The 23,787-nt window shown below is 43.3% G+C and overlaps 1 protein-coding gene across 5 annotated transcripts in view; it reads left to right on the top strand.

Moving 5' to 3' along the window:
- The window catches only part of CFAP74 (cilia and flagella associated protein 74), a 261,484-nt gene that overhangs the window by 130,833 nt on the left and 106,864 nt on the right, over nucleotides 1–23,787 (top strand). For all 5 annotated transcript variants that reach the window (XM_068240650.1, XM_068240652.1, XM_068240653.1 and 2 more), the window contains exon 22: nucleotides 7,822–7,950. In XM_068240650.1, coding sequence (XP_068096751.1) covers nucleotides 7,822–7,950 — 129 coding nt within the window. The remainder of the gene's footprint in view (nucleotides 1–7,821; nucleotides 7,951–23,787) is intronic.

The raw sequence follows: 23,787 nt of genomic DNA, 5'->3' as shown, positions 1-23,787 counted from the left end.
TGGTGCTGTCATTCTCCCTCGCTGCAGCTGCCTTCTCTGCTGGACTATCGTATTCACTGGGATGGAGGCTGCATGGTGGCTATCTTGTTTGGTGGTGGGGGTGGTTATGTAATTCTGTCTGGGGAATGGCTTCCGGTTTGGCAGTGTCCAGAGCTTTCTGCTATTGCCAGGCTGGAGATGCAGGGGGAAAGTGCTGCTGCTGTGATATCTGGCGCCCTCTTCACAGGGGTGCCCCAGCCCCTGAGTGCAAATGTCCCAGCAATTCATCTCTCACTCTGCATTTTGCCGCTGCTATTCCCTGCATTGTGCACCCACAGAGGAAAGCGGGCTGTTGCCCATAGCAACCAGTGGCTCGGCTGCCCCGGTGTGTGCGGCATGTTGCTGTGCAGCTACATCTTCTGATTCTATTACGACATGATGGGGGGGGGGGGGGGGGGCAAATCAGTTACTTGATACATTGATAAACTAACACATTTTTTATCAGTAATATGTTATTGTATAATAATTTCCATATGAGCATGCATGTTCCTGGCCTCTGTCCCCTTGTAGTATGGTACTTCAGTGTGTCCGCTTTAATTGCTCAGCTACAGTGGGATCTTGGATGTGAGTTTCAACCTCCATCCAAATGATGTATTACAAGGTTGCCAGCTGCTGCTAAAGTACTTAACAAATGGAGCAATTTGAACACTACTTAGCAGCTTTTTTCAATGCCAATAGATTTATTCAAAGGATTTCACAATTTGGAGAAAAACCACCACCTTTCCAACACATGAACAACCTGCGCACATAAGGTCACCATGTTCTTTTCAAAATAACAAAAAATAACAATGTCATAGCACTTCACAACTTTTGCCATGTTTAGGAATTGTTAATCTTTGTTACTGTAGGATTCTATCTCCTAGGAAACAGTGCAGCTGAGCAGTAAAAGGATAGTAACTTTTGTATTAATTAAGTGAATAAATGATAATCAAGGCCGATATTTAGGAAAAATGATTCTGTACATTAACAGGCATATTCTGTATTTGAGGTCTTAAAACACTTAGGGCCCTTCCATATTGAAAACCGCAGTGTGCTGCAATCAGGATTCTCTCTTGTTTTCTAGAACGTTTTGTTGAGAATACAGATGCGATGGATGAGTGTGACTGCAATTCCTGACATGAAAAAAAAAGAAGGCCGTGGGAAGTTTTTTCAAATGGGAGATTGCAAAGCAAATAGCATAGCACTGCACTTGTTATGCGATTTGCATGCACTTTCATTCCTTTAACCTAATCACAAATGCAGGAATACTATAGCAATTTGCGAATGGGTTAAAAATGGATCACTCCACTATGTACAGGGAAAACGCATGTGTTTCAAAAATCAAACAAAGCGCATGCAGTGTGGAAGGACCCTAACATAAAACAAGTTAAAAATGCTGGTAATGTGTGCCTTCCATGATGCAGCATATCTGCACAGAAGTGTTGTCCCAGGTTGTCCCAGGAATGTGGCACTATCATTAAGCTCAGCTTGGTTTTGCAAGCCTGTAGGACATGCGTCCCCGCTCGTCCGCGCGTGCACCCGGATAGATTCCCGCTCGTCCCCGCCATCGCTTCTTATCTCCTGCTCGATTCGTCGCTATTGTCCGCCCGCGGGGATCGAGCGCAGAATCGATCCCCGTGGTGATCGGACACGTCGGATATTATCAATCGAGCCATCAGCGGCTCGATTGATAAGGGGGCATCGAGCCATGTATGCCCAGCATAACTCTTTTACTGCTCCTGAAGAAAATAGTGGTCTGGCCTCTTCCTGACTCACAAAAACACAGCTGACAAGCAGTTCTAGCACTAAAAACCACAGATGACCAAAAAAAGGAAAGAAGCAATATATAATACAAAATCTGTGTCATATGAAGGATAATGACATGTTTTCAGATCTTAGCTTTTACTCATCTGTGATAACGTCAATGGGTTGTAGCAGGGAGACTTTGTAGCTGTCACATGTGCCTGTGATATTCTGCTAGATCAAAAACTTGGCACTGCTACTAAATGTGTGTAGCGGTGGAGCTTATTTGTCACGATTATAGCAATGTCACACAGGAGGCTTTGTAGCTGCAATGAGTCTATGATCTAGTGACATTTCACATTTACATAGTTTCTGCCCCTGGTGATAGTGACAAACAGCTGCACAGATACAAATATTTCATAGCAGCAGTTCCTTTATAGCTGCATTTTGTCTTTCAGACCCAGATTTCTGCTAAGATCTAATAGGCCTAGAGAAGCTGCTGTCTAAGAGAAGGTTACCCCAAAGTGGGGCTTCTGAATTGTGCCGCCCCAGTGTAGGTAGCAGATGTGGCCCCAGTATTAAGTAGGTAGGCACCCTCCAAGTATAGGTAGCTAGATGTTCCTCTAGTATTAGGTAGCCCCTTCCCCAGTTTAGATATCGAGATAAGCCCCCAGTAATAGGACCCCCCCAGGATAGGTAGCCATATCTGCCCCAGTTTTAGGCCGGCTTTCCCCCAGTATAGCTAACCAAATGTATCCCCAATCCGGCTAAACAAATGTGCCTCCACTGGGGTGGCACAATTCAGAAGCCCCACTTTGGGGTAACCTTCTCTTAGTGAACCGAGCACCTTTTTTATCACTCAGGACATTTCTATAGCACATGAAAAATGCATGCCGACAATAAACTTTCATTTTACCTTGTATTTTACATTCAAAGTACTTTTATTAGCCTGTTTCAGCAGGCCTGCCCGACTGTCCCCAACCGCAGAGCTTTCAGGAACCTAATTGTTTTATTGAGTTAATTATCAATAGGTAAACAATGCCTTTTCATCAACAAAGGGGGTGAGTAATTATGAGTGTTTCTTCAAAGACATTGTGTGTATCAATGTGTCAAGATTGCATCTCTGACTTCTGTAAATAAGGAATGTGAGAAGGGGAGGGGGGAACATGGCAGCTTCTATGCCAGGAGAGATTCCAGTGAAAGAGAATGTGCTCAGTTCGCTTTAAGCAGCCCCTTCCCCAGTTTAGATAGCTATTGGCCACCTTGGTTGACTTTAGTCAGGCATGTGCAGGGGCATAACTAGAAATCACTTTGCCCCCCTGCAAAACTTTGGATGGGGCCCCCATCCCGCCAGATTACCATCCCCCCTCCGTAAACAACATTGTACACAAGACCCTGCTGAACAGTGAACACTGAATAAGGACTGTCTACAAATCTTTGTCTGCAAAACTTTGTACGATTCCTTATCAGTGGCTGAGCAGATGCAGTCATTAGACCAATTGTGCAGAGAGCAGAAAGCTTTTTCTCTCCTTGCTCTTAGTTGTCAGTCTCTCAGGACAGGGCCCCCTGTGGCTTCTGGGCCCCCCTGCAGCTGCATCCCTTGCAGGGTCTATTGTTACGCCCCTGGGCATGTGTATGAGGCTTTAAACATCATATTGTTTTTTTTACACAATATAAAGAGATACCGTAAGTAGATTAAGGGGCCCATACACTCAGCCGATTTACTGGCCGATCGATCGATCGATTGCAAATCGGTTGGCCAATCGACCGATCGACGGCCGATTTCGATGGATTTCCATCGAACTGGCAGGGTGGAAAATCTAGGTCGATCTGATGAGATTGCTTATCATTTTGCATTGGCCCTGTCATACTTACCGTCCTGGCTCTGTCCGGTGTTCCCGCGGGCGTGTTGTTACGCGCGCGCGCGGGTGCATTAAGTTTTATTGTTGCCTCTGGTGGTCTGGCGTGCACGGCATTGCGCGCGCAGCACGCAAGGTCACGCGCATGAGCAGTGCGCACAAAAGGTCGCGCGCGTGCGCATAGCTGTGTGCGCGCATGCGCGCACCGCACGGTACGCTGCGCGCATGCACAGGCGTAATTATTGGCACCAAAATCCTCTATTTAAACAGCTATGCCCTTGGAACAGTGCTGTTAGTTCTTACAGCGTTGTGCCTTGTATCCTGAGTTTATTCTGATTGTTATTCCGGTATTGACCTTGGCTTGTTCCTGACTACTCCTGATCGCTGCCCGTCCTGACCTTTGGCTTGTTTCCTGATTACGTCTGATCGCAGCCTGCCCTGATCTCGGCTTGTCCTCGACCTTCCAGATCTCTGCCTGTCCTGACCCTCGGCCTGTCCACGACCCTGAGCATCTGTTACTGGCTCTCCTCAACGAGACGTCAACTGTTCTCCAACCCTCTGTGGGATCATTTCAAGCGCAACCTGGTGGGCACTAGGCAGCGAAGTAACCACTCTCCCCTCAAGGGATTGTGGTCCTGCTTCCCCCTCAAGGGGTCGTGGGTGAAGACCCGTGGTCACTTAGACTCTGCGCTTGGGTGGTCCGTATCGCAGTGGGGCAGTCAACAGCATCTGTACCTCACCGCCTAACAGGCCGTAATGGAAATCTGATGGCAAAAAATGCCATCAGATCGAATTTCAATAGACTTCAAACTGAAATCTATTGGAATTCTATCCTAGTAAAAAATGTTCTAAAAACACATCAGATAGATAAGAAATCCATCTGATGATCTATCTGCTGCTAATCTGACTAGGTTATGGGCACCTTTATACTTGTAGACTGAGGGCCGCTTCTAGACTTTTTGCTGCCTGAGGCAAACTGGTGAGGAGGGTTGGGACGGCCCTGTGTACACTCAATTTGCATTAAAAAAACAAAAGTGAAATAGTGTTACACAATATATTGGATAAAGTGCAGCAGAAAGGTGGTCAATCTTATTTAACAATTAAAGCTAACAGTTTAAACACAGTATGCATGAATCTTATGCTGGTAATACACCATGCAATTTCTTGTCAGATGAATGGGTCAATAGATAGTTCCCGACAGGGCCGATCTGATTTTAATTGCTTTTCTGATCGATTTTCTGATCACTTCTATACTAATCGATCAAAAAAACGATCAGAAATCAGATCGGACCTGTCGGAAATTATCTATAGACCCATTTATCTGATGGCAAGTTGCATGGTGTATTCCCAGCATTATTGTTGCATATCGTTGATGAAGTATTACCCCATTTCTTAGCATCTATAAGGCTGGGTGAATCCTTTTTTCCTAGTAAAGAGCTGATCTTATGAGCCTTACCTCCAGCAAGGGGGAGCTCCGCTTGCCTAAATGATACTAATAAGAACAGTTAAAGTGGGCAATTGGAGATGTGTTATGTAACTACGTGCTTAAAGTGCTCTGAAACTCAGCAATTCTTCTTTGCTCTAAAAGAGTATTTACAGCCTTAAACCAACTATCAGCAAAAAAAAAAAAAAATTAAGCTGAACAGCATTCAAACAATCAAACCCAGCACTTCATTCTGCAGTGGAAGCTTGTGATTCGAACTTTTAGCTTGTGATCCAAGGTGATAACATTGTATCAACAGAGGAATGTAAACAATGCATAATTAGTTACAGCTAGGCTTAAGCTGAACTACACGGAGCTGACCAGCGGACACAGAAATGTATCACTAGATAGCTGCTGTATTTATATTCGAATCTATGAATAAAATTCAATGGCAGCTTTCAGAGCAGATAAAGTGTACTTTGTGAACTTTTTATAAACAGACAATTACACTTGTGCACAAAAACAAATATGGTAACTGAATCGGTAATAAAAAGTAGGACAACACGTTTTTATTGAATGTTATGTCAGAGTTTTATACCATTTTAAATTCGCTTTCAGTTCAAATATAAGTGGAATAAACCCTTCTAAAGGTAACCACTAACAATACAAATTGCTGCACCATCTTTTACGAATGATTCTTCATATTAACGTGAGTGAAATTAATTAGATTTTTGGATTGATCCCGTCAATCTGATTGGATTGGTTAGAAGATTTTTGTAAATTAATGGTCCCAAGCAATCATTTCCGATCTGTCATGCAAATAATCGTTTGCTAACGATTGTTTGGCAGTATCATTAGTGGCCACTTTTATACCTACAACAGCTTAAGAGCAGCAATACTGTTAATACTGAATGCTGTTAGAGAGGGAAATAGAAAGAAAAGCAGGAAGAAGTAGAGAAGGGAAGAGAAGTCAAGGGAGGTGAGAGGTGGTCAGAAATTGCTGCTGTATCTGAAAGCATATCTACTAGTTTCTATAGCTGATATCATTTGCCAGACTTCAGTCCTCATCCTTCACCGTGTATTCTGCCTGGTCTTACTGTATCACTATAGTACTGGATATGGCGGTGACATACGCTAGTATTAGGAGAATCAATACAGAAGACCGGGGATTTGAGATTGCTGTGAATCTAGGAGCGATGACGTGCAGGAAATATAATGTGCACGGCAACAATATAAGGGGTCTCTGCAAGGATTTAGATGATTGAGACTGCAGGCTAACCGCAAGAAGTCATTCATATATGTATTATGCATGAAGGCTGTTAATCTCCCTGACTTTGATGTCTGCAGACCAGAGGTTAATTCCACCCAAACTCCTCCAGCTTAATTGGCGCAAAGAGAACGGCAAGTGTGCCAATTACAGAGACAAAGTGCTAAACAGAGCAGTAACCTCACATTATATTCCAGTATTTCCACTTCATATGTCTGCCGTCACAGCAGTGTGGAGATAATTCCCATATGGGATGAATGATAGACTTACACCATACCATACAGAATGTCAGCTGCAAGCATGTCAAAGGCTGAAAGGGATAGAAACAAAAAAACAGGCAAAAAGAAATCATGCTTCTTAAAGTGCAATTCCACGCGTTAAAAACTTGATATAATAACACTTGTCCTTGCTATAAAAAAACATTTTGTACTTGAATGTCACAAATGACCTTTCCAATAAAACTTTTAGTCGATGACAGTTTATGGGAGAGTGCCAAGAGAGTCACAATTATATAGTAATTTTAATTTCTGTCCAGTTGTGTCAGCAGTACTCTGGAGAATAGATTGTTTGCTCTGGTGTACAGAATATCTCCAAAATCCCATCTTCCTGCATTAGTGCAGAAAATTGCTCTCCAGAAGACAAAGTAAAAAATTGGCATTCCCTGAGTACCAACCTTTGATTTTTTGAGATCAGCCTTGAGCAGGGCTGCTCATTACGGATGAATCACGAGTAACCACTGTGGTTACTCGTGATTCATCGGTGATGAGCAGCCCTGGCCTTGAGTACTGATACATCTAAAGGTGGCCACACACCATACAATTTTTTTTTATATCTGTTCAATTTAAGAATTGCAATCAATTTTTCTGACTGATTGTAACATTTAAAAAATATGACCAATGTTCCACACACGTATGTTCAATTTTGTCCCCAATTATGATAAAAATGATTGGAAAATCAGAGAAAATTGCTAGGGTGTGTATATTATTAAATTGACAATCTAACACACACCATACAATCTTTAGAAAGATTGAAGAAAAATATCTGGCATTCCAGTTCGATTAAAATCGAAAAAAAATGGGAAATCTGATCAGATTTTTCAGTCGAATGAAAAAAAAGCTTTTTTCGGGAGATCCGATCGTTTTTATCGAATTGCCTTAAAATCGGATCATTTTATTGTATCGTGTGCGGCCACCTTAAAGGAGATAAAAAAATGCTTCCTTTCTCCTGTAGCATACATTGTCATTGATGCACTAAACTGCAGTAATATTGCTGTGCACAGACAGTGCATGATAATATTATCATTACTACCGGCAACGTGTACCGCAAGTTACACTATTAGCACAACCTGGGGTATTGAGTACGTGATCGTCGCTATGGTAACAGTGCTCCATGTATAAAACTCTGTGCGATATCTCTGATACACGCATGGCAGCTGCACATACAATTTTGTTGATGAATCCATACCTATGTATGGTATAATAGCTTGTAACATTCCTTTGTCTTCTTTGCAGAGCAACAACTGCTCTTCGTTTAAAGTTTGAAGTCTGCAAAGAATTGAGAAACCACATGGAGCTGCTTCCGAAGACTGGTTTCATCCAGGCCCAGTCCTCTTTCAGCGTACAGTTGAAGTTCCTCCCCAGGTAAGTTGCAGATCAGGTGTCATAAACATTTGGTGTAAAGGAGAATATGGAGTTGCTCAATAGTTAAGTGACAATAATCAGTCCGTTTAGCATACAGCAAAACTGCTGAGTAGGTTTTATCATATGAAAAATGTGTAAGTTTGTGATTGACTGGTGATTGACTGGTGCCATTCTTATTCCTATGCTCCCTCCCTATACATGCCTACTTTAGGACCTACAGATGACATTACTCCCCCAAAATTTCCATGTTGGCACCTCTAGAAAGGAATGGTGTGATGCAATCCTCTTGTTGCTAGTTTAGGATGTGCCTAGGCTTTGTCCAGCAGTACTCCAGACAGATCACGTAGTTGTAGCGAATCAGCCGGCACCATCCAAAGTATTTTTCATGCTCTTTGATTTTTGATGAGTCAAAAATAAAAGAGCATAAAAAATACTTTGGATGGTGCCGGCTGATTCTCTACAACATGTTGGCAACACTAGGATTGCTTTTGTTTTAATTAAACCTGCTGTATCTTGTCAAATAATTTTGTTAGTAAATTCATTTGTTATTGACTGAAAATGAGGTTTCGGGGCCATAAACACTGCAAACCGCAATCGTAATCAGAGTGTGATTGCGATTTGCAAGTGTGCTTTCCACTGCGTTAACTAGTGCAATTGGTGGGTTTTGTAAGAACAATTTTGGTGCGGCTTTAATTTCCGATGGGAAGGGGAAAAAACGCAAGAAGTATTTTATAAATGGAAGATTGCAAAAAAAATGCACAGCATCACATGTTCACAAATTTGTTCTGGTTTCATACCTCAATTCACTAAACAGTTTAGACTAATCTACTGATGGTTTTTAGTCTACTCATGGTTTGGTCAGTTGCATCAAAGGGGAATTCACTATTACCAAATGTTTTAGACCTGTTTTTAGACCTAGTCTAAAACATTTGGTAATTAGGTCGGTAAAGCAGGGGAAATGATCAACAGATGCAATTCACAAATGAGTAGCTATGACTGACATCCTTCTCCTTTGATGAGCTCTCCTCTGCATACAATTAAACTTCTGTATAAATAATTCAGAAGTTTCCATCCTCGCATCTAAAATACCTCACAGAATTACTTTACCAACAAGAAATCAGCTGGTCTAATCTGTGTCAGAAAAAGTGGGCGTGGTTACTCCTTGTTTGCCTTTGTGAATTGTGTAATTACTGAATGTTAGACCAGGTCTAAAAACAGGTCTAAAACATTACACCAAACCATCAGTAGACTAAAAAAGATCTGTAGACTAGTCTAAACTGCTTAGTGAATTGAGGCCGGCTGTAAAACACGCGTTGGGCTATCTGTACCTCCTGCACATGCTTTGAATTCAGACACAACTAGTGTCTTTTGGATCGAAGCCCAATCTCTTATGAGACATTTTTGTCAAAACCAGCAGAACTTGTTGCAAAAGTAATTTAGAGAAGGCATGGGAGAAAATGCTGTGGTCAGAAGATACCAAAATAGAGCTCTTTGGAATCAACTCGAACAGCTGTGTTTGGAGGAAGAAAATTATGAGTATAACTCAAAGAACATCATCCCCACAGTTAAAGGGACTCCGAGCTCAAAATAAAAACGAAATTGCTACTCACCTTGGGCTTTCTGCAGTCCAGTGTAGGTCGGGAGGTCCCACGACGGTGTCCTGGCTCTTTTCCTCGGTCCTGCTCAGAAACGGCTGCCCGGCGGCTACCGGGGACACCGGCCCGAGTGTCGGGCTCCTGCTTCCTCTTACGTCACATTTGACATCAGCACGCCGGCTGCCTCGCGTCATCACGGCGGCTGGCGTGACAGTACTGCACATGCGCGGTTTAATCGCGCATGCGCCGTACTGTCACACCAGCCGCCGTGATGACGGGCTCCTGCTTCCTCATACGGCACATCTGACATCAGCACGCCGGCCGTCTTGCGTCATCACGGCGGCCGGCGTGACAGTACGGCGCATGCGCGATTAAACCGCGCATGTGCAGTACTGTCACGCCAGCCGCCGTGATGACGCGAGGCAGCCGGCGTGCTGATGTCAGATGTGACGTATGAGGAAGCAGGAGCCCGACACTCGGGCCCGGTGTCCCCGGTAGCCGCCGGGCAGCCGTTTCTGAGTAGGACCGAGGAGAAGAGCCAGGACGGTGTCGTAGAACCTCCCAACCTACACTGGGCTGCAGAAAGCCCAAGGTGAGTGCAATTTTGTTTTTATTTTGAGCTCGGAGTCCCTTTAAGCATGGAAGTGGAAACATTTTGTTTTGCAGCGGTTTTTCTTCTAAGGATACAGGGCAACTACAGTCAAAGAACCTTAAAATTTTGGATTAGAACTTTCTCCTCTCAAGCAGAACACTGGAGATGGGTCATGGGTGGATCTTCCAGCATGAAAATTACCCAAAACACACTGCCAAGGCAACAAACAAGTGACTCAAGAATAAGCATGTGAAGGTCCTGGAGGGGCCTTGCTAGTCTCTAGACCAGAGGTGCCCACACATTCTTGGCTTGCAAGCTTCTTTGAAAATTACGAATTGAAAATGATCTGCTAGGTACACTGTACCTAAAGATACAAGCATCAACTGCAGCATATGCATAGCGGCAGTCCATCAGTGATTACTACAAGGCACCAGTCAATTAGATGCATAGAGTCCTCCTCGTTAAGCCAAACAGAACAGTGCTTGACCAGAGTCACAATATCTTACTTACAATATGGTGCATAACAGTAGCACATGATGCTTCTAAATGTATGCAACATCATAATCAGCTATACTGCTGTGTAAAACTTCAGGACAGCATATCGCATTAAGCTCATGCGAGTCAAAGAGACAGAGTATGATGCTTACATCACTCAGGCGGGTGGTGTGGAATCTACCTACAAGCCCTTTGCAATCTACCGGTAGATCACAATCTACCTATTGGGCACACCTGCTCTAGACCTTAATCCAAAGGAAAATATGTGGAGAGAGTTAAAGGTTCGGTTGCCAAACATCAGCCTTGAAACCTTACTGACTTAGAGAGGATCTGTATAGGGAATGAGCCAAAATTCCTCCTGAGGCATGTGAAAACCTGGTGGCCAACTACTAGAAACGTCTGACTTCTGCGATTGCCAAAAAGGGTTTTGCCACCATATATTTGCCACCAGTGACAAACAAACAAAATCAGCAGGGGATCAAATACTACTTTCCCTCGCTGTATGTAAAGGACTCTGGCAACTTCCTTGAGAAGCTGTACTTAAATGGGGACATTGGTGAAAATAAATTATTTTATACTATGGATATTACCTCTCTGTACTCCAAGCACACCCAATTGTTGTTGAGATCAGGCTTGTGGTGCTTAAAAGCTTTGCTGCTAAATTGGTAATAAAATACTAGCTACACTTTTAGCTTGGTACAGCGTAATACTTTTTCCTAAAAGGTCCATTTTAATTCAATATCACTTCCCATTTGTCTCCTGCTGGGAGTCTGTTCTGGGAGAGTCTTAATAAATGAGATTTGCCTGTTGACTGTTGCAGCTCTTGAATTCTGCATTTAAGCTGTATAAAAAGGGCAGGTCAGAGTTTCTTCTCTTAAATCATTGCACAGCTTTCAGTCTGATGACATTAACTGAACAGATTAGCTTTTTTTTCCCCGTCCAAAGTGAGCATTTATGGGCTTCAAAGCATAGCGCAGCATATCTCCAGTTTTCAATAAATTGCAAAGATAAACGCTGATGCAATAAAAGGAGATTTTCTGAAAATCCAGCTTTGGTTAATGTGGAGAGTAAATCAATATTCATTTCATTAAATAGTTGTTTAAATGGCTGTATAGCATTAGATTACATGTACAGTATTATTACATTTGGTAATGTTATAATCATAAATTAAAGTTTACCCATCATTAGTGCTAAAGTGCCTAAATGATATACGGGATACACTACAGGCACCTACAGCACACTTTGAGTTCATGATTTCAAATGCAAACGCCAACTTCAGATGCTTATCATGCGAACACCAACTTATTATTATTTAGTATTTATACAGTGCAGACATCTTCCTCAGCTGTACAGAGTATATAGTCTTGTCACTCAGCTGTCCCATAAAGGAGCTCACAATCTAATCCCTTCCCTAGTCATATATCTATGAATGTATCGTGTAGTGTATGTATCGTAGTATAGGGCATATTTAGGGAGAAGTCAATTAACGTATCTGTATGTTTCCAGGATGTGGGAGGAAACTGGAGTGCCCGGTGGAAATCCACGTAGACACGGGGAGAACATACAAACTATGTGCAGATAGTGCCCTGGCTCGGATTCGTACCAGAGACCCAGCACTGCAAGGCGAGAGTGCTAACCACTATGCCACTGTGCTGTCCACTAAATAACAGTGTTGCCAACCCCAGCAGTTATTCATGTTTTTCATGCCCTATCCTGTGAAGTGACATGACATGATGACGAGATAAGCATCTTCAGGCGCAATTCCAATCCTACTTAAAGGAAACCAGAAATAACTGTTAGACTATAGCATACAGGTGGCCATACACTGGTCGATTTTTGACATCGACGATATCCAACCAATTCAGATTATTCAATAGAATCCACTAGAAACCAATGAAGCAAATAATTCCTGATCAATCCATTTTTGACAGAAATCAGTTTGGTCGATTGCGATGGATGGAAGATTTTGCTCGATCAGTCAGAAGCGCATTGCTATCGGCATTCGATTTTTAGAGCAACTTGATAGGATCTCCTTTTTTCACCTGTACTTGCAACTTAGTTCATGAATAACGCCCAGCGTCGGCACGTGTGTGACATCACACACACACCCACGTTACACCAGCAACCACATGGGGCGCGTGTGTGTGAGGAAGAGGACGGAGACTGCGGCATACACTGCCAGGACAGGACATGCTGACATTGGGAATTGGCCTGTGGCTTATGGCGGCTACGGATCTCTCTCCGATCGGTTCCGATCAGCGCCTGATCTGTCTCTTGGTCCGTCGGGGCCAAAATTGCTAGATGTATGGGCAACTTAACTCTTCATTGCTGTACATAACATAAAGATGCCTATGCTGTCACATACTGATAATGCCCAATTATAGGGATGTACAGTACAATGATAGAGTTCAGGTGCGTAGACACACATACAATTTCTGTCACTTGCAGGGATTGGTACTCAGTCCCTTGGGCGACAGTTCATAGCTTAGAGGCTAGTGGCACATTCTGGGTCCCAATGCGGTCGCAACCTCTGCATCCCTTATTGCACATTTTACACTGGGGGGACAGCGCGTTTGTTGCTTATCCCAATATCACATGCCGTTACCACCGCGCACCCGATCGAGCACGTCAGCCCAAGATTTTGTAGCATATCCGATCGATACATGTAACCAATTTTGGCCTGAAATTCTTTGCATTGTCTATAGGGCATGCTATTGACGGAACCAATTTTCATTGAATCAGTTGGTCAATTTGCTGCCAAGTCGCTTAATGTATGGCTTCCGTTAGGCTCCTAATTACCCAGATTTGTGTACTTTCAGCTTTTTGTAAAGCACTGAAGTCAGAGGATCAGTGTGACAATCGAGCAGCATGAGCTCAGCATTTTCTAATGGTTGATCTACTTTAACATGATCTAACATCAACACAGAAAGTATCACCTGCAAGTAGTGAGAATACCATTTAATCTACACCATGCTTCATGATATGTCTCTGTAACGATCGGTGTAACACAGAGAGGATCTGATTACCGGTGATCTGCAGTATCACCGAGAATACAGATATATACCTGATTATTGATGATCTGCAGTATCACCGATAATCAGATATATCTCTAACCTCTGGACACCTGAGTAATATGAGTGTTTGGTGCAACAGTAATACTTTGAGGAGGATCCCCGTAAAGGGGGGTACAGGGCGGTAAGAGATACTGCTCAGAGAACCGATTCCTTCCAATGGCCTGATGCTCCACAAGGGGCGGAGCCAGGCTGAGAGTGGGAAGGACCAGAGTGTGAGTGACACCAATGGTGAAGTGTCACTGACAGGTCTGTGAACTATCTCCAGAAGGGGGAGATAGTTCTCGAGGTCGGACAGGCCAGGTCAGCAACAGACAGACAGATCAGGTACAGAGACAGGAGACAGATACGAAATCTAAAGACAAGCAGGGTTCAGCAACAGAGTATCGGATATAGCGAAGTACCAAATCAGAGATCAAGAGAGTGGTCAGGAAAGCAGAAAGTCATAACAGATAATAACAATGCCTAGTCTTAGGTGTGAGCTCCTTGATCATCAACACCCTGGAACTAGTCTGAAGTATAACAGAATGGAAATACAGTTCCCTAGTCTTGGGTGTGAGTTCCTTGATCATCAACACCCTGGAACTAGTCTGAAGTATAACAGAATGGTAATACAGTTCCCTAGTCTTGGGTGTGAGTTCCTTGATCATCAACACCCTGGAACTAGTCTGAATAATAACACAGAAAATATCACAGAATCTGACAAGGTCTGAGTGCTACCACGTAGTGATCGCAACGCCAGACACCAGAGAAATGACCAGCACCCTGTATATATACACAAGCGCTCTCCGGCGCCTCCCCTAAGTGCAGGACCAATGAAACCTGATAGAATTGTCAGCTGATCGGCTGGATCAGCTGACCCCCTTCTGACTGTCATAAAGGCTCTGCCTCTCAGCGCGCGCGCGTCCTTCTGAACCTGTGTGGACTATCAGTCCCAGCCACACCAGACATGTGTTGTAATGTATCTGCTGGTTTGAACGCGGGGCCAGCCGCACCGCTGTCAGAGCATGCGGCAGTTTCCCCGCGTTCAGCCATACTGCTAGGGGTAAGCCCATGCGTGCAAACCGCCGCGTCGGACGCGGAATCCGCCGCCTTGTTGGACGCGGAATTAGCCGCCTTACTCTGAGTACTTGCGGCGGCTTTTCCGCGTTTTCTCACAGTCTCTAGTAGCAATGTGGAATCTTAACTCAAGAAACTCTTGTAAAATATGTGCAGTTCCCAGTTACATCCTTCAGCACCTTTCCGAGCATAGGCCAGATTGACAGAACACAATTAGCCTGATGGACCCTGAAAAACTACTTTTAGCTAATACATCTTCCATTTGTACGGGTACATGATCTACATCATCAACTCTAACCTGACTATGCAGATCTTAATGCCAGTTTGTAAAGAGGATATTTCATTCTACAAGCACACCAGAGACCTATGTTCACTTCAGTACACTCCATGTCTGGGCAAAACCCTAGCAGTGTAGAGGACTTTGTTTTCTTGGTTAAGATGATGACTTTCCACAACTTTTTATTCAAACACTAACTGAGCAGCCTCATATGGAGCCAAGTATTTATAGGAATCCAGAGTGCTGTGCTACAGGTACATTGATGATTATTACAGACCACTAAGTGACAACACGGCAGAGTTTTAGGGCTCTCTGCTAGTCATTTTCTGAAACTGCTGGATCCTGAGAAAAGGTGAAGTTTATGGCTCTGAAAAAGAGATAAAGCCAGCATTGCCAGTCTTTGGTTTTTGTCCCACTGAATTAATGTCCTGGATTTAAGCATGTTCCAGTAATTTATGGAACGACCTGTCTTGCTTCTATGCCTTCCAAATGACACGCTTGTTGATGGCTTGTCTAATTAACTGAATGCAGCCAAGCAAAGAAGGTGTATGCTGTGTTAAGGCAATTACTAGCTTTGTAGTAATTTGCTTTTCTTTATATCGGTTAAAGGGGAAGTTTGTGATTAGTAGCTTTGTAGACTGACAGAAAGTAAGTGTATTGACATGTATGGCACATCATTTTGTACCCTGAGATCTCAATGAGACCTGTCTTGGAATCACATAATGCCAAATACAGTACTTGCTTTAACTTACAATCAGGTATTTGTAATTGTCTGATCTGCACCTTGAATCTGCTCTTATTTTGAAGAAACTAAACAACAACAACAAAAACAATCACTATATTCTAAAAAGTTACAGATTGCCCAGCAAGCTCATGGTGAAGCAGAACTCCTAGGAGTGTGTACTGGGATAAAAAGGACCAAAAATCCCTGTTACTAAAAGTGCTATCCAAAACAGAATTTCGCCTTCTTAAAGTGACACTGAAGTGAAAAAAAACATATGATGTAATAATTTGTACGTGTAGTACTGATAATTAAAAGAATATTAGTAGCAAGGAAAATAGTATCATATTTTAATTTTTAGATATATAGCTTTTTTTTTTTTATAACATTGCATATTTCTCTAATACAATTACAATCCACACTCTGTATTTTAAAATATAACACAAGCAGACCTAATGATCCTTTGAACTTCCCAGGAGTATAAATTTTATCTAAATATGTCCCTGACTGTTTCTTTGATATATAAATGCTCCAGAAAGCAAGGGCCAAATTGGTCATGGAGTTCAGATAAGCTCTTTTGCATAGATAACAATTGAAGTTTTTTAACTCTTCCTGTACTTGGAAAAATGGCCTCAATTCACTAAGCTTATCTCCTGTCTTTAATAACGTTTCTAGAGTGGTCACCATGGTGATGAGGCATGTACTATTCAGGAAACATTTAACCTCAGGCAAACCTAAAGTTAACTCTTCTATCTTTAAGTTAACTCTTCAATCCTTAAAATAACTCCACAGTTAAAGACAGGCTGTTTATTAACTGCGTGTGAAAATAACTACAGAGGAGGTAAATTAACTACAGAGGAGGTAAATTAACTACAGGGGAGGTAACTTAAGGAATGAAGAGATAAGAAAACTCTCACTGTGTGGAGGTAAGTTTTCACTTGCCTTATTATCTCCAGCATGATCTTAGTGAATTGAGGCCAATTAATATCTGTGCTACTAATGTTCTATTTGTTAGCTGTACTATACATACAAATCATTATATCATAAGTTTATTTTCACATCAGATTCCCTTTAAAACAGAAGGTATTTGTGATTATTCAGGTTGGAGTGAGCATATGATGTTTCCCACAATGCATTACTTATGAATATGCAAATTGTCCATTTGTTGTCCCTAAAAGCCAAACACACCTCCAGAGCTGCTGGGATGCAATGATGTGTCAGCTTGTTAATTTTACAAAGCCACAATAATCCAACATGCATACAGACTGTTTCGGACTTGTTGGTCCTCATCAGTGCATGACATGAATTTATTTGTCTCTATGAGGTAGGATTTGAAACACCCAGAGTTACAGATTGTGTGGAAATAGCCTTGTGAAATGAACCCCCAAGCAAAGTTTGGGTGCCCGCAGTATAGGTTAGCCAGGTCTAGTTGCGCTTAGTATAGGTCCCCCCAGTATAGGTAGCCAAGAATAGGTACCCCAGTATAGGTAGCCAGGCATAGGTGAGCCGGTATAGTTGCCCCCGCTATAGGTTTGCCAGGTAGGTGCCTCCAGTATAGGTAGCCAGTATAGTTGCCCCCAGTATAGGTTAGATAGGCAGGCGCCCCCGGTATAAGTTAGATAGGTAGGTGCCCCAGTACAGGTTAGCTAGGTGGGTGCCTCTAATATAGGTAGCCAGAATAGTTGCCCCCAGCATAGGTTAGATAGGTAGGTGCCCCCCAGTATAGGTTAGATGGGTAGCTGCCCCCCAGTATAGGTTAGATTAGGTAGGTGCCCCCCAGTATAGGTTAGATTAGGTAGCTGCCCCCCAGTATAGGTTAGATTAGGTAGCGGTCCCCCAGTATAGGTAAGATTAGGTAGCTGCCCCCCAGCGTAGGTTAGATTAAGTAGGTGCCCCCCAGTGTAGGTTAGATTAAGTAGGTGCCCCCCAGTGTAGGTTAGATTAGGTAGGTGCCCCCCAGTGTAGGTTAGATTAGGTAGGTGCCCCCCAGTATAGGTTAGATAGGTAGGTGCCCCCTAGCGTAGGTTAGATTAGGTAGCTGCCCCCCAGTATAGGTTAGATTAGGTAGCTGCCCCCCAGTATAGGTTAGATTAGGTAGCTGCCCCCCAGCGTAGGTTAGATTAAGTAGGTGCCCCCCAGTGTAGGTTAGATTAAGTAGGTGCCCCCCAGTGTAGGTTAGATTAGGTAGATGCCCCCCAGTGTAGGTTAGATTAGGTAGGTGCCCCCCAGTATAGGTTAGATAGGTAGGTGCCCCCCCAGTGTAGGTTAGATTAGGTAGCTGCCCCCCAGTATAGGTTAGATTAGGTAGGTGCCCCCCAGGGTAGGTTAGATTAGGTAGCTGCCCCCCTGCGTAGGTTAGATTAGGTAGGTGCCCCCCAGGATAGGTTAGATAGGTAGCTGCCCCCCAGCGTAGGTTAGATTAGGTAGGTGCCCCCCAGCGTAGGTTAGATTAGGTAGGTGCCCCCCAGGGTAGGTTAGATAGGTAGCTGTCCCCCATAATGGAGGGGGGAGCCGGAGCCACGGGAAGGGCAGCCCAACCTCTCCCTCCCTCTCCTGGGCCGCCCTCCGTGCTCCCCCCTCAGATGCAGAGTGCAGCAGCAGCCAGGGAGGGAGCGCTGTATACAACATACCTTCCTGCGTTCCAAGCGCTGCTCTCTCGCCGCCGGTCTCTTCCTCTCTGCCTATACGATGATACACACGCTGGTTCCTGTTTAGCCGGAACCAGCGTGTGTATCATCGTATAGGCAGAGAGGAAGAGACCGGCGGTGAAAGAGCAGCGCTTGGAACGCAGGAAGGTATGTTGTATACAGCGCTCCCTCCCTGGTTGCTGCTGCGCTCTGCATCTGAGGGGGGAGGTCGGGCGAACGCACTTTAAATAAGATTGACCAATGACCATTATACTTTTAGTTTCAAACATTTTTATTGAAATATCTGATAAAATATGACAGCTTTGATATAGTCCCTTAGCAAAGGGCATTTTGCTTTTATATATATAACAGTAACAACATATATCAACAAGAACAGTACAGGCAGGTTACATTAATAATCTAGTTTGTTAGAACCCAGGCAGGCGAGCACACCCCCTAAAAGGAGAGGGCAGAGGACCGCAGCCCCAATGATTGTGATGCTGAGAGCCAGGGTTGCCATGTTCGGGTGAATGATAATGTATTATCATTTAGGATAGCTAACATCCTTTCTGATATCAGTATATCTTTGATGATGGTATCTGTTGATTCGAGTGAAAGGGTCGGTTTTAACCACTGGCGGGCAATATGAAGTCTGGCCGCTTTGGCCACATGTTGGGCTAGTCTGTGGTGTGAATATTTCCATTTCAAGGGCTTATGTCCTAATAGAAGTTGTAGAGGATCGGGAGACAGGGATGTTTCGAGAGCCGTACCTATTGCTGTGGTAATTTGTGCCCAAAATGTTTTTACCACAGGGCAGAACCACCAGATGTGAGGGAGATCTCCAAGCTGGCCACATCCTCTGTAGCATAGTGGAGATCTATCCCTGGAGATAGAGTGTAATTTCTGAGGAGTGATATAGGTACGATGCAATATTTTATAATTGGTTTCGATATGTGTGTAGTAGTTACTGCCTTTTGCTAGTGTGAGGCAACATCTGGACCATTGCTTTAAGGTAAGTGTTTGGCCCAGGTCCTCCTCCCATGCCAACATTGAGCGTGATTTATCAATGACCATTATACTTTTGCTTAAAGTTTCATAAAATCCCTGTCTGTAATTTCATTATGCTGGCCCTAAGCACTGTAGTGCGAAAATTGAATAATGGATGGGATGGCTTACAATTAGCGGTAATGATAAATAGAATCAAGGTTCAGATTTGGGCAATGGCTCTTATACTCTCTTCTGTGAAAATGTAATTTCAGCTATTTTACATTAACTCTTGTGAGTGAACTCTTATTGATTTAAGGGATTATGAGAACTGTACAAGTTGTGATTCTGAAATGAAGCGTGACTGGAAAATTAAAAGAAAAATGTGTTTTTCAATCCCGTTTCATGGAACTTTTCTTTGTCCAAGTGGAAGGCTAGTGGCAGACCTCATGTAGGAAGTATACACAGATTTGTTTCATTTATACACACATGATAAACAAGCTCAGCATACTGAATATTACATTAAGTATGGTAACAATGATTAAATTCACAGTTGCTTGTTTGTTTGTTTTTTAAATGATAAACAAATGTTTTTTTTTTTTTTTTTTTGCAAAACAAACAGGAATCCACCTACCGTACTTTACCAGTTCATATTTTCTCAGTGACGGATAACTCAGTGTTGCCAACTCATCCCATTAATTACTGGCACATATGAATTATACTGTTCTTCTGGCTAGTTAGATACAGTTTAGGCACTGATTATATGTAAGAATCCCTGGAACAAGCATAACTTAGGCCCGGTTCACATTAGCGGTGGCCGTCCGGAATCGCCGTGCCGGAGCCGGACCGCTTGCAGAACGGACGGAACGGACGCACGGCAATAGCAATGAAAGCCTATGCGTCCGTTCACATGCGTCCGTTCTGCCGGACCGGAGCCGGACCGGATCCGGACCGGATCCGGACTCCGGCGTCCGTTCCAACATGCGCTATTTTTTGGTCCGGCTCCTCCGGCAGCCGTATCCGGAGCGGAGCCGGACTGCACCATCCGGCCAATACAAAGCAATGAGAGCCGGAGAGCGCACAACACACTGGCTACAAAAACCGGACGTTCTACCCCACTTCCTATGCATTTTGGATGGGGACCACATGGGCCCAGCGTTCAAAGAGTGGGGCAGCAGCGATTTCATGCTGGAGCTCGTTTTGGCAGCAACATGTCTGATGTCTGATAACGAGGAGGCGAACAACAGGAAGGAGAGAATTCCCAGGTTTACGAGTAAAAAATGCCTGGATCCATGGTCCCAACTGCAGTCTCTGTATCCACGGATGGTCTCCACACGTCCACCTGTCTCCAACAATGACCCCAGACCCTTCTGCTGACCTCCCAGACCCCAGGTATTTACAGGATGGTATCTCCTTAAGAAACCGGATCCGGACCGCAACCGTGTTCACACCGCACGGAAACCGGATGCAAACGGACCGGATCCGGACCGGATCCGGATAGGAACCGTACGGATCAGGTCCGGTCCGGCTCCGGTGCGGTCCGGACATCCGGTGCGGTTTTGACAAAACCGCAAGTGTGAACGGGGCCTTAGATGTGTCAGTATTTAAAGGGAAGAGTTGGCAACCTTGTAAGTTGTAACAGCTGCCTGCTCACATTTAGGGCCCTTTGAAACCGGCTGTGTTCCATTTGGAGGGTTCTGTGTGAGAGTAGGGTTAAGATTGGTTGTAGTAAAATATTGGTAATACTGTACATATATTTTCATGGTATTTTACATTTTAATTACCAATATTTTAACATATTTATTATTCTATCTCAGAGAAGGATGAAGAAACGATAAAAATATTGTTATAGATAATATCTTAAAATTTCGGCTATACCCCGCGCCTTTTTCCAGGTGCCCTTATTTGACATATGCCCCCTAGTCAGCCTGAGACACTCCGCTGAGAGCGAGAGGTTTAGAAGCAGAGTCGTCCATCTTTAGTTTTACCAGAAGTAAGTGGGTCCTGGTCAGCTCTGTAGATGGTAAATCCATTTATCTGCAGTGCATTGTATGGAGTAAGCTCATACAACCAGGTTTCTGTGATGCAAAGAGCAGCAGAAAGATAAAAGTGCTTTTTTTTTTAATAGCTGTAGCTCATCTACTCTGTTGCATATTAACCTGACATTGGAGAGTATAAATCTAGGGAATGGTGAGCACTGTCTTCTATGCCAGCAACGCACCTGAGTCCCAGAGCATTTACCTTTTCCTCTAAACCTGTTTCAACATTGTAGCTCCACTGGTTAGAATTCCCAGAAGGTTAAAGAGCAAATTCAGCAAAAATTATACATTTAATCGAAAGTCTTCTACTATAAAGTTATCACAACCTGCCAGATCTTTTTCTTCTGGAACTCTCCTGGAGCCCTTGTCTGCCGGCTTCTGGTGCATAGCCCTGCCCCCTTGCAGAAAAGCATCCCGACGCTTTCTCTATTTCAGAAGCGATCAAATCTTATGTGCAGATCAGTTGATACTGAGGATAAGCCCAAATATTTTTGTGAGACAATACATGATTTAGCAAGCAGTGCTTGTGACACTGATAACCTGATAGCCCACTTTCAATCCGCACTGGTTATACTAGCAAGATAGCAAGATTCCATATTGAAACTAGTGATTGATGACAAAGCACAAGCAACAGATAACTCATTAGAATAGAGCATATTATACTTTTATACTTGAAACAGTCAAAGTGGAAGTACTTTTAACATTTACTCCCATTGCACCCCTACTTGTCTTTATAATTATGGGTGTACTATGGGTGTGTTTTCTTATCAGGCATCTTTTCCTTTATTTATATATTTAGCCACTCCCCCCTGTGACATGGTGCCGAGGCAAGGTACCAGGTGCAGTGCTAGTCATGCTGGGAGCTGATAAACTTATGTCTCAATCTGCAGGATTCTACTGAAAGGAAAGGAAGGAGGGAGGGGGGTTCCAGGGGGAGACACACAAGACTCATGCAGCAGAGCCCTGGACAACTCACAGTGATATTCACATTCTTCCACCCAGGAGCCCCCTCCCGAATCTTTAAAAAAAAATATTATATAAGATCAGAATGCTCAGGGTCACATCGTGTCACAGGGAGACAAATACTTGCATAGGAGTAAACTCTCACAACTACTAAGCATACGCAGAAGGGAGGGGCTGGCAGGCAATTGACACATGCCAACCAGCATATGACGGTACACTCCACTAAACAGCAGACATAAAAATGATGACATCTGAAAAGTAAAATAATACATTTATGCCTTTATTTTTCATTAGAGTAGTAATATGTATTACATGTCTTATGTAATTGGTATTTTAATCTCGGGTCTACTTCAAGGATACATTTAGGCTCAGGATGATTACGGTTTGTAACATACTTTATTGCTCCTTGTGGTTGATGCCTGAAGACGTGTAACAAATCATTGTTCTCCCAACTCCTAAAGCCAGCATACCTATTATTATTACTATTAACATCATCATCATTCCAATCATCATCATTATCATCATCAATCATTGCTATTTTTGTCTCTTAATGAAATGCTTGCTGCTTGCAAATGACGTGTTGTAATAAGCTGATAAATTCACGCATATGCATTTCTAATGACTGTTGTGTTTCACATAACTCCAGGATGCCCTGCTGCTTTGCTCAGAGCCCTTTGGAGGTCCTATTATTGGAGATGCTTGGGATAGTACTTAATGAATGTCAGAGTCAAAGTGACATATGGACAGAGAAGTTGCTGTAGAGATTGGAGTGCAGCCCCCAAGAACGAGAACAGCTTGTAAACATTGGGCTGGCGCATGCATGTTTAATTAACTTTAGATGCAGATTTGTACATCAGCATAAGCAGGTGGCATGACAACAGAAGCCAGAAACATTACACTCTAAAAAATCACTGGCTCAGGTTTAATGTTCCATTAATCTAATACCCGTACCTGTGTAGCCAGTATAATAACAGGAATTCATCACTTGGCAGAAAGAGGTTTTTACAGCACAGTTCAACACAAAGACATCAGCAGTAATTCTATAGCCTTGACACTCTGAGGAGTACTTCATAAAATATAGAGTGTGAAAAGTAAGCGTCGGCTACAATAACCAGTCAGAATACATCTGTTGTTATAAAATAAACAGCACAGAATTGATGGACTAAAGTTTTCCAGGCTGGAGATCAGAGGACAGAAAAGGTCTTGAAAACCTGGCCAGACGATAGCCCCTGTCCAGTTGCGTAACTGCCACTGTCTGCAGATAACTGCTAGGTCATTACCAGCGTTTTAACTAAGTTGCAATATTAGTGCTAGTGTAGAGGGAGGGGAGGACACTACTGCAGCCACATAGATCACAATGACTGTCAGGAAACCGGTATTGTTTAAAAGGAAATAAATATGGCAGCCACAATAT

Source organism: Hyperolius riggenbachi, chromosome 6 (assembly GCF_040937935.1).
Source record: "Hyperolius riggenbachi isolate aHypRig1 chromosome 6, aHypRig1.pri, whole genome shotgun sequence".
NCBI classification, from domain to species: domain Eukaryota; kingdom Metazoa; phylum Chordata; class Amphibia; order Anura; family Hyperoliidae; genus Hyperolius; species Hyperolius riggenbachi.
This window is presented reverse-complemented; position numbering and strand designations above follow the sequence as displayed.